At 39.8% G+C, this 11,863-nt stretch overlaps 3 protein-coding genes across 4 annotated transcripts in view; 1 reads left to right on the top strand and 2 right to left on the bottom strand.

The window, feature by feature from the left end:
• Positions 1-26: 26 nt before the first annotated feature.
• Positions 27-2,783, top strand: LOC134813080 (uridine diphosphate glucose pyrophosphatase NUDT14-like). Its single transcript, XM_063820758.1, has 5 exons — positions 27-219; positions 659-806; positions 953-1,032; positions 1,576-1,672; positions 1,872-2,783. Exons 1-5 carry the CDS (start codon positions 46-48, stop codon positions 2,027-2,029), a joined length of 657 nt encoding a protein of 218 aa, XP_063676828.1. The 5' UTR covers positions 27-45; the 3' UTR covers positions 2,030-2,783.
• The window catches only part of LOC134813074 (ATP-binding cassette sub-family C member 9-like), a 29,641-nt gene continuing 20,397 nt past the window's right edge, over positions 2,620-11,863 (bottom strand). For both annotated transcript variants that reach the window (XM_063820749.1, XM_063820750.1), the window contains exons 23-31: positions 9,054-9,208; positions 8,752-8,842; positions 8,412-8,513; positions 7,931-8,164; positions 6,857-6,972; positions 4,759-4,887; positions 3,669-3,784; positions 3,360-3,490; positions 2,620-3,242 (exon numbers count right to left, since the gene is read on the bottom strand). In XM_063820749.1, the coding sequence (XP_063676819.1) occupies positions 9,111-9,208 (98 nt within the window). In that variant the 3' untranslated portion in view covers positions 2,620-3,242; positions 3,360-3,490; positions 3,669-3,784; ... (4 more) ...; positions 8,752-8,842; positions 9,054-9,110. The remainder of the gene's footprint in view (positions 3,243-3,359; positions 3,491-3,668; positions 3,785-4,758; positions 4,888-6,856; positions 6,973-7,930; positions 8,165-8,411; positions 8,514-8,751; positions 8,843-9,053; positions 9,209-11,863) is intronic.
• On the bottom strand, positions 3,045-8,158 carry LOC134813193 (uncharacterized). Its single transcript, XM_063820880.1, has 6 exons — positions 7,931-8,158; positions 6,857-6,972; positions 4,759-4,887; positions 3,669-3,784; positions 3,360-3,490; positions 3,045-3,242 (listed from the first exon to the last, which is right to left on the bottom strand). Exons 1-6 carry the CDS (start codon positions 8,156-8,158, stop codon positions 3,045-3,047), a joined length of 918 nt encoding a protein of 305 aa, XP_063676950.1.

Raw genomic sequence — 11,863 nt, 5'->3', positions numbered from 1 at the left:
TTAACATTTTGTCTATTCATAGCGCAGGACACATTTACCTATTTTATGCGAGGAAGGATCATGGCGTTAATCAAGAATGCCTGGTTGGGCCCTCTAGAAAACCCCAAATACCTCAAACCCTACGCTCTGAAGTTCAATATGAACGGAATAGAAAAAACTTGGGAACTTGCCAAAACATTCGACAGCGTGGCAGTTATGATCTATAATACTGAGAGAAAGGTTCGTGACTTATTCTTGTAATTTGGGGGTGTAACGACTGGAAAACCGACAAGAATTCGCAAAATAACCATGGTCATTACATATTGCAAATTTGATGACCTTACAAAAATAACAATAATTTAGTTTTAATGTCAAAATCAAATTAATTTAGTCGTTGCATCCCTGTGACTTAACGGTACAGATTTCCAGCAATAGTTTTACCAACCATTTTATGTAAACAAGATTACTAGCTTCTACTCTATTTCTGATTATATAAATTCCAGTTCAGAAACCGAGTAAGGAGGTGCGGCTACTGATAAGAAGCCTCCTTAAAGTTTATTTAGGTTAGAAACGACATTTGGGTCCCTACCCTCGCACAAGATTATCCTCAATTTTCTTGTTCCACAACTAACTGACGGCTTGAATTATACCTTGTCATAACGTAACGCAGGTATTCTAGGTGTTTGTAATGGTACGACAGTTCCGACCGGCAGTGTTCTGTAAGAGTGAAGCAGCCAAGTCAGTACCCTGGAATCCTGAGACCCCGCCTACTAACGAGTACTCTACAGATCCGGGTAAAACTTGGGAGCTCTGTGCTGGGATCATAGGTGAGGGTATTTTCAGACTGGTTTATGGTAATGTCTGATCATGTGACCACCGGCTTGTTCATGGGACTAAATTAAATTATTTTTTCTTGAATTAGAAATGGAAATTGACTTTATATTTGTATTTCTAATGAAGTCCACAATTTCAGATCGGGATGACAGTCCTGAGGAAATAGCTGTAGCTGAAGTTTACGAGGAAACGGGGTACAAAGTTTCAATAACAGATCTAGTAAGTTATATTAACTTATTAGAGACTTTAGCATTAATGACCTAGTAGAAAGATAACAAGTCCATTTATTTACGTAATTTTTTCCGTTCACACTCTTTTGTAAAAAGACAATAGTGAAAGGTTACGAATGGACGTTTTTGCAGAAAAACGTGGATTTTGGAGAACGAGATAGGTGGGTTTAAATATGTCGTCCGTCCTTTCGTTAGTTACCATGACAACTAGCGCGCAGTGCAGCGCGCGAGTATTGCTTGCGGAGATATGATGTATATAGCTAGCATGTCAATAAATGCGCGGCGTGAGTGTATTAATTAATGTATAGTATTAGGTAATGAGCCCAATTTGTACGTGGCATGCGTACTCGTAGTATAATGTACTATGTGTATATTATTATTATGCAGTGAGCTGATTAGAGCTTATATTTATAAATATAGTGAACGGAAATCTAGCGTCCGCCAAAACGAAACAACGGGCGCAATTCTTGTTCCCATCTAAAATTGTTGTTTTGAAGCGACTGGTCTGTAAGAAACTTACCATTACTTTCAGGTAAAGATAAGTAAAGTTGTAAACGGTGTTGGTACTAGTGGCGCTTTCCAACACATGTACTACACGGAGGTTGTGGATACTGACCGTGTTTCTGAAGGTGTGTACAATTGTACAATGTACATTGTATTGTACACTGTACAGTCTGTTGTAACCCTAATTCTATCTGGACCCCAAACATTGAACTTTACATTTAAGCTCTTGTTTAAACTCTAATTCAAAACAGCAGGAGGTTAGAAATCATCAGGGAATGAAATCCCCATTTTCCAACTCAAGTCTAAGTAATATTTATACTTCAGGTGGTGGACTGGTAGAAGAAGGAGAAATAGTGGAAGTAGTGGAAATACCAAGAGATGGGATCGAATCTTTCGCTTTTGATGAAACAAAACCAAAACCTCCTGGCTGTATGTTGGCCTGCATGTGGTGGCTTAACAACCACAGTCATTTGAACAAGTGATTAACAGACACTTTAGATTTGAAAGTAGAGTTTTTCGAAGATTATTTATAACATTTTCAGTGCTAGTTAAGTTACGTTTTGTTATCTTTTTTAAACGATATTTTTAGCTTCAGACTTTTTCTAAGGCCGCATATTTGTCGTGCCGTGACCCGTGCAATGTGCATGATGTCAAATATGCAAATATGCAAATATTATGCAAATATGCGGGACATCCATTGATTTATTTAGTGAAGTTTGATACTTCCGTTTTAATGTTTGTAAGGCTAAACTTTATATCAGATGCTATTACTGGACATGAGTTATTTGAAAGGATTTTACATACAAAATAAAATGTATTCTTTGTGGATTATCTTAACTAGCAGGAACCCGTCTAACTCTAAAGTGGTGTCACTCGATACGCCATATTAAGGAATTGAGTATATGCCTTAACATTATGTTAAGGCCGTATAGTTATAGTTATAGTCTGAGCACGGCCGCGGCAGTACTGTAGTATAAATGTAGTCAGATTACTACATTTAAACTAACGCGTCATTACCAATAGTTTATCTGCTTGGATTTACAGGAACCAGAAGAAAATATAAAGTCAGAAATAAGATTTTATCACATGTGAACATGATAAATAGATTGATTCCGGTTATAATGTAACATACTGCTTTATATTAAAACATTACAAAATTATTGGTAGTTTGTATAAACCGTAAAAAGATTATTTGAAGCTAAAAACTTGTCAATAAATCATGAAATATTATGATGATAAAACGTTTGCGATTACTTGGTAAAATCAAAAGATTGCTGATAGATGCATAATAAATATTCCTAGATAATTTTCAAATGGCTAAAAGAAAAATGTAAGCCTGAGTGCATAAAAGGCTCTCATACGTTAAATAAGTGTTACTGTTAATGTATGCTAATTTTAGGAACTGATGTACATTTTCCGTGTCTGTAGGTAGGTCCTCTATTAAAAATAAAAGTCCTTCAAGATTCAAGAAGGGCAAACAAGTCTAAAAGTGCTTCCTCAAGAAGAGCTGACAAGTCTTGAGGCCCGCCTCAAAGTCCCATAATGCGGGCAGCCGCCCTCCTCCAACTCAGCCTTAGTGCCCAGTGACGCTATTCTGCCCTGGTTCAGGAGGAGAACTGTGTCACAGGAGAGGAGGGTGTCTGATCTCTGTCCTATTACTATTCTAGTTGTCTTGGACAGGTCTTCGTCGAGCACCTGGAAATGGGAAATTAGATTGCCGCTCAAACCTCAAAATATAGTTAAATTTAAACTCAAATATGATACAAATAATCACCTAGCAAGATGGATTCATCTTATCTCTTAGATAAAAACCTTAGTGAAAGCGTTGAGAAGCTCAGTATTTGAGATAACTTTAGGTTCCTCGACAACAATTATGTTAAAGTGGTTAAGAATCATCATGGCTAGGGAGAGTAGTCTTCTAGATTCCCGGTCAAAACTGTACACTGAAATATGAAAACTTTCCAGGTCACCCTAATCGCTACGAATTCTTAGTTTTCACTAAAAAATGTCATTGATCACAATTTCATCATTTAAACTTATATTAGCCCGAAATAGTGGATCATGGATATCTATTATCATATTTTACAGGATCACAAATCGTTAAAGTGTAAAGGGAATTACCGTCATCAGATTGTAATCCACCAGGAAGTTCTGTAATGTAATCTTTCAAAGATACAGTCTCAAGTGCTGCCCATATCTCTTCATCTGTAAACTTTTCTATCGGATCCAAATTGTATCTGAATCATTGAAGTTTTGTATTATGGGTAAAATGAACAGTGATGTAAATCTGAATACAAGTGGAGCGAATATTGAATAACATTGCCAGAGCCAAGATGAACAAGCAGACTATTTGGCCGCTGCATTTTCAATAACACCACGATAGGTTGGAGCACGCAGAACGCACATGGTAAACTCTCACGAGTATATATGCGCGGCGCTCGAGTGTACTGGCTGATGAAGACACTGTAGTAACAGCAAATATATTTCCGCGCACTCCATAAAATCTCTTGAAGCTTCAAACATGCGACGGGGCCATTAAATTCAATTAAAACACCTCGTTTGGACTTAAAGCACAATGAGTATACAAATTGATATTTGATAATTGAGGGAATCAGAAAGAAAATGCATACAAATTTAGCTAAGAATCTGCCACTTTATACATCCCGCTCCAAAATTCAATCTGCCCACTGTCCAGTAATTCTAATCTGGTGATTCTGACCCAGAAGTGGGACTTCTGAAGCACAGCTGCACATCTTGGAAACACGCCAATCATTACGATATAAATAGATGCTTACTGAAATTTCACGATCTAACGCGGTTGCTAAATACACAGGGTGTTCCATTCCAGGCGATGCCTTCAAGGCCTCGCTTGAAAACAAAAACTTCTTTAAAAAATTAAAACCAGGTACGGATAATTTGATAAATCAATTAAAGGATCATCTGCGGGGCTTCTGCAATGTAACACTATACTTTAAACCCTTCCCTATTATTGGTTGGCAGTAATTAACTAAACGTCGTGCAGTCGTAATGAAATTTTGAATGTTCGGACCAAATTGTCACCATTTGAAACACTGGAGGCGGCATGGCCAGGTGTCCTATATAAAGAGTGAAGATCACACAAGATATTTGGGCGCGCTCCTGGCTCCATGATTAAAAGTTTTCCAGTAAATTCAAAATCAGAATTACAAGGTAAAAGTAGAGTAATTCTCACCTGACTGATCCCTTGAAAACAGGCGGATCAGTAGGAACAAATCCAATAGATTTCCTCAGATCCTCCAGAGAGAGTGACTGCGTGTCCCAGTCGTCTATCTTTATGTCACCGTTATGCACATGCAGGCTCCTGTGATATGTTTAAAATGTCACTGTAATGTGTCACGACACGAAAACCTAATTACGTGTGGAGAAGTTCTAGGTGTGGATTTGAATTTTAACACTGGTAAAATCATCCAAGGGGACAGGGAAAGATTTAGTCGGGAATGTGATGTTCTCAGAAAATGCTCCTATTCGAATCTTTATGCTATGACGGTATGTTACACTTCACACGTGAACCAGGGCATATTTCGGCGTGCAGAGAATAGAGGGTGTGTATAACGTGATGTTGGTTCACCTTACATCACTTTTTAAACACTAGCTCTAATATTATAAGGTAACGACGGGGTTAATTTAGTGTTGTAACCTTAGCATAATTTCAAAAATACTTTTTGCAGCATTTGTTTAACATAATATTTTTATAATAATATTATGTATCATACATTAACTAATGTTACAATAATTTTAAGCTCAACATGTAGGGAAGAAAGAGGTATTCAGTAAAATATGTGTGTCGGTATTAGGTAGGTACTTGTTGTAGGTATTAAGTTAACATTGTTATCTTCTTACTTTGCAGTCCAATTGCTGTCATTCCAACTCATTTTACAGCAATATATTATAACCCTTGTATTGATAACAATATGTATATATATCCCTTTTTATTTTTAACATTATGTCTGGGTATACCCATGACCCACCAAATATTTAAGGTCCACTTGCCAAAGTACTGATCATCGAGCAATTACGGAAAGGGTGCCATTACGTGAATTTAATGATACCCTATTATTATCGCAGGATGGATATTATAAAAATTAAAAGGGTATCGAATCAGACATTAAGGGCAACATACCGGCTACCGCACACGTTGATAATCATGTTTGTCCAGATACAACAAACTTGAGCTCTGTGTTACATTAGAGGAGCGGTACAATGGGTGAAATTAGGTCCCACTGTGAGTGACACGCTGACTGATCTCACCGGACCAGCAGCTGCTTCTTATTAACAACAGGGACAAACCCGGGGCCTGCACCTTGATATGGCAACATGTTGTTATTAGGTTGTGATAAACGGTGAGCAAACCTGGCATCTACCTACCTACCTACCTACCTACCTACCTACCTACCTACCTACCTACCTACCTACCTACCTACCTACCTACCTACCTACCTACCTACCTACCTACCTACCTACCTACCTACCTACCTACCTACCTACCTACCTACCTACCTACCTACCTACCTACCTACCTACCTACCTACCTACCTACCTACCTACCTACCTACCTACCTACCTACCTACCTACCTACCTACCTACCTACCTACCTACCTACCTACCTACCTACCTACCTACCTACCTACCTACCTACCTACCTACCTACCTACCTACCTACCTACCTACCTACCTACCTACCTACCTACCTACCTACCTACCTACCTACCTACCTACCTACCTACCTACCTACCTACCTACATGTCTATCTGTAACTTTAACTGAACCGTATCTATACATTTCTCACGGGACTATTCATTAAACAAACTGTAATAGCGGATAATAATGTTTGATAAAAAAGGTACATTCAACTTTGTTTTGCCGCGTCACTATTATAATTTATAATAGGGGCTACAATGATGTTGTTTTTAACCTAAATATGAGGGGTACTATGAAGTTATTTCCTACCTAAATATAAAGAGTTTTATGAAGTTATTTCTTACATAGATATGAGGGGTACTATGAAGTTATTTCTTACCTTAATATGAGGGTTACTATGAAGTTATTTCCTACCTAGATATGAATTATGAAGGGTACTATGAAACTATTTCCTACCTAAATATGAGGGGTACTATGAAGTTATTTCCTACCTGAATATGAGAGGTACTATAATGTTATATTTTACATAAATATGAGGGGTACTATGATGTTATTTCCTACCTAAAAATTAGGGGTACTATGACGTTATTTCTTACCTAAAAATGAGGGGTACTATGACGTTATTTCTTACCTAAAAATGAGGGGTACTATGAAGTTCTTGCCACCATTCTGAGAGCTTCCTACTCCAATCTTAGTCCCAGGTTTCACGCTAAACGTAATATTCCTCAGTTGCGGCTCCTGATCGACCTGCAAAGAAACATTGGTAAATTTGAGTACTCTGAAATAATGTGAATTCATTACGTATGATTAGCCTGATCGGTATGTTGATTTTTTCGCTGGTTTGTTAATCATTAGATCATTGTGAACCAGTAAATATATGCAATCTGTGAGTAATGTAATCATGGAATAAGTGAAGAATGTTGGAAGTCGATTAAAAGACCGCGAATATATGGCATGTCCTAATATAGGAGCAATTTAATGGTGTGCTGTACACTGTAGAGTGCTTGCAAATATTTGTACACTCCTATCTGCTTGTGTATCTATTATTGTGCACTCCAACAGGCAACAGCGAACAAGCAATGTAGATATTATCTTTATTGTGTGAACGATAATCAGCTGTTTTTTAGATAATGTGAAAACCCCGTGCAACATTGCAATTAGAACTAAAATATCCTGCAAAATAACTATTCAACACTTTCGGAGGTTCAAATGACATCGGCTGATGGTTCGTCCTTCTAGGGGAAAGTTTGTCTTTACAAATCTGTGTGTGTGTGTGTGTTGTGTGTGTGTGTGTGTGTGTGTGTGTGTGTTGTGTGTGTGTGTGTGTGTGTTGTGTGTGTGTGTGTTGTGTGTGTGTGTGTGTGTGTGTGTGTGTGTGTGTGTGTGTGTGTGTGTGTGTGTGTGTGTGTGTGTGTGTGTGTGTGTGTGTACGTGTGTGTGTGTGTGTGTGTGTGTGTGTGTGTGTGTGTGTGTGTGTGTGTGTGTGTGTGTGTGTGTGTGTGTGTGTGTGTGTGTGTGTGTGTGTGTGTGTGTGTGTGTGTGTGTGTGTGTGTGTGTGTGTGTGTGTGTGTGTGTGTGTGTGTGTGTGTGTGTGTGTGTGTGTGTGTGTGTGTGTGTGTGTGTGTGTGTGTGTGTGTGTGTGTGTGTGAGCAGTGAGCAGTGAGCAGTGAGCAGTGAGCGTGTCTCTCTGTGGAGGAATACTTACGGACATGCTAGCGAAGACGTCCTGGAAAAGCAGCCCTCCCTTAGGAGGCCACAGCGCAGGAGGTTTGAACCTGGGGTTGTCCACCTCGCGCGGGGAGTGGTACGCCAGACTCGCGCAGTTGTCTATAGAGGTCAGGATAACGTCGCAGGAGTCGAGAAGGTTCCAGAGGAGTCGGGAGTGTTGTGTGGATAGGAGGAGGAGGAGGAGGGCTAGTGCTAACAGCTCCATTCTTATCTGGAGGAGGGTGCTAGTAAAACTATTTGACTTGGAATGATAAGATGTCATAATCAAATGAGGCTGTCCATCTGTAATGATGAGATCACTGATCGAATGTTTGGTAAAAACTCGTCAATCCGTTCGCGTTAGATGTATCTCGAATTATTGTAGGATGCTGAATTGTTATTCATTATTCAATTCTGCTTAATACCCAAAAAATAAGATTGACATTTTTGGCGGATATCAAACAAAAAGTATAAAGAACCTTGTCTGATACGAAAGTAGTAGCTATAAAGGATCCCATAACGATGATATTTACACAGGTATCTTGGTAGAGAGATAACCATCTCTGTATACCTGCCCACACCTGAATAAACATTAGACAGTCATTGTAAATAAATGTAGAGGAGTACATTTTATAAACAGAGGAAACTCGGTTTTTGCTAGTAATAGTCAACAAAGCCGTGTGGTTTTTCACCACATTTAAGATACGTTACCTTTGCGGCTTCAACCTAGGTTGTTTGGTTAGCATTACACAAGAAAATTTGGCGCTAACTTCAGAATTAAAATCCCCTAAAAAACCACAAAAACAAAGAGGAACTTACAATGTTAATGCAGTATAAGTTTTTAGTCTGATTAGCCAGTAGAGAGATGTACTCATCCTGCTCTCCGTATCCTCTTATCAGGGTCAGACAACTAATAGAGGAAACAATGTCACGTGATTGGAAGAATGTGAAATATTTATGTAGTGCTATGTATTTAACTGTTCTGAACTCAGATAAGCACTTCATAGTACAATTAGGTATTGATTAACCCTTGGATTTAAAATCAAAATAACACGCAACATTTAAAAATAACTTAAAATTTGAAATCCGATGCACTTGTGTCAACAAATCATATTACTAACCTGACAGTCTCACAAATGTGACGGTAAATATTCTGCTTGTAATCAGCGTGAAGTATTCTAATAACACGGCAACACGGCTTGTAGAACACGTAACACAGTACTGTCACCAGACTCATGGGGAATATCACCACTATTGCTCCCGGGCTGACTATCACCTGGGGTGTTAGGAGGTGTTATCACCACTATTGCTCCCGGGCTGACTATCACCTAGGGTGTTAGGAGGTGTTATCACCACTATTGCTCCCGGGCTGACTATCACCTAGGGTGTTAGGAGGTGTTATCACTACTACAGCTCCCGGGCTGACTATCACCTGAGGTGTTAGGAGGTGTTATCACCACTATTGCTCCCGGGCTGAATATCACCTGGGGTGTTAGGAGGTGTTATCACCATTATTGCTCCCGGGCTGACTATCACCTGGGGTGTTAGGAGGTGTTATCACCACTATTACTCGCGGGCTGACTATCACCTGAGGTGTTAGGAGGTGTTATCACCACTATTGCTCCCGGGCTGAATATCACCTGGGGTGTTAGGAGGTGTTATCACCATTATTGCTCCCGGGCTGAATATCACCTAGGGTGTTAGGAGGTGTTATCACCACTATTGCTCCCGGGTTGAACATCACCTAGGGTGTTAGGAGGTGTTATCACCACTACAGCTCCCGGGCTGACTATCACCTGAGGTGTTAGGAGGTGTTATCACCACTATTGCTCCCGGGCTGAATATCACCTGGGGTGTTAGGAGGTGTTATCACCATTATTGCTCCCGGGCTGACTATCACCTAGGGTGTTAGGAGGTGTTATCACCACTATTGCTCGCGGGCTGACTATCACCTGAGGTGTTAGGAGGTGTTATCACCACTATTGCTCCCGGGCTGAATATCACCTGGGGTGTTAGGAGGTGTTATCACCATTATTGCTCCCGGGCTGACTATCACCTGGGGTGTTAGGAGGTGTTATCACCATTATTGCTCCCGGGCTGACTATCACCTGGGGTGTTAGGAGGGTTATCAGTTATCACCACACATTTGAAAAGCTTTTTAGATTTACAAGAACGCTAACACGCCCTTTATAACATACTTGACAAGTCCCAGATGCTCGAGTTCACGTTTAGATCCCCATTTTACTATTTTAGGTCAAAGCCTTAAAACACGTACTCAGCTGAATAGTTTTCCATCGCATTAATTGTCTTTCATTTAATTCTCGATCTCAATTTTTGATGACATCTACTCTTTTCTCCAGTCTTTATGTCACCTTTGCCCTTTCTTATCAGCCCCTATGTCCAGTCTCATGTCCATTGTCCAACGTCTTAATCCAATTCGTCCATTTCTATCCCAGTCCACACTTCAGCGTCAACAGCTGTCATAATTTCAGCCTTCCGGTTATTGCTCAGCACTGTATCGATAGTTCTTGTCGTATCTTCAACTGGTCTTACATTACAACGATACGAAGAATACCATCGGAACAGGCAATCTTTAATAAATAGTCTAAAGCTCGTTACAGTGAAACAATAGATGTAGAAATTGCACGTGATGTTAAGAGTATTCAAAAATCGTGCAGCTCTCATAAATTGGCTATACGTTCCCATATCCTTGAGCTCCAATACTAATACTTTTGACATCGCCACAAGCATAACTGGGAGTGTACAAATGCAATAAACTGTCGCCGTAGCAACAACAGTGAGGATTCCCTGCCACCTTAACCGCCCTCCAATGTGCCGAGAAGTCCGTCTTGCATCCACCAGATAGTACAGAGTTGGGATCGTTGTTAGGACCACAACAAGAGTTGGAATGATAATGGAGGCCAGTGGAAAGAATGTGAATATTGGAATGACCCAGTTTAGCGGTAGTTCCACAACTACTTTGTAGAGAATAAAGTCAAACAAAATGTCTCTCTTAAAGATAATTGTGGAAAAAACGAGGGAAAAGATCCAAACACAAGCACAAACTACGTGAGCTCTCATCATGGTCCAATTCCTGGATTTCATAGGAAACTTCAAAAGAAGTAACTTAAAGCTGCAAAGAACAGCAACAAAAATGTTAGATGCCTGCCCACTGGATGATTCGCAAACAAACAGGACATAACCCAAACCATCTCCAAAGACCCAGCCGTTTGAGCTGAGGGACACTACTATTGGAACTACAGTCCCCGCAGAACGTATCAGATCACAGACTGCAATATGCTTTATCACAACGACAAGGATTTTGTTCAGTTTCAAAGCATCACTTTTTATTGATGCTACCAGGACCAGACAATCTCCGACCAGGGAAGATATCAGTACGAGGAGAAAGTAGGAGATCCAAACAAATCGCTCTTTTTCATTCTGAATCTTGTACTCCGAGTTTATTGATGTTGCCATGGTAGAAATGTAGAGATGACAAAGGATGACTAGGATGCAGGAACGTACCCGAAAAAACAAATTTAAAATAGATTTGTCGAGCTAGTTCCTGTACTGTTTTATATGGTATTAAGGACCGGGACACCTTTGATCTAGCCCAATATTGCTAATGGTATATCACACCTAGTTTCTAAGTGAGTCCCACCCACAGCTAAAAGCTTTTTCAAGCTTTGGGTGGAACTTATTTTTCAATTTCCTGTGGTAAGGTGAGTCCGAGTTCTTACCTGTTACCATTCTGTAATGATGGTTGATTGGTTGATTTTAATAGTAATGATTAATAGTAAGGTGTGTACTAACAGTGCGTTAACCAAGGTGTGGATGGTAGTGGTTCTAATTACTTACTAATCGTAGATTCCTCTACTGCAGTTCATCGAATAGTTCGACCGCCCTTGCAGCATCGCTGCGGTGTAACATA

Source organism: Bolinopsis microptera, chromosome 3, assembly GCF_026151205.1.
Source record: "Bolinopsis microptera isolate Bmic1 chromosome 3, MBARI_Bmic_1.0, whole genome shotgun sequence".
Classification (NCBI taxonomy): Eukaryota; Metazoa; Ctenophora; class Tentaculata; order Lobata; family Bolinopsidae; genus Bolinopsis; species Bolinopsis microptera.
Note: the sequence above shows the minus strand (reverse complement) of the source record. Positions and strands in the feature narration are given on the sequence as shown.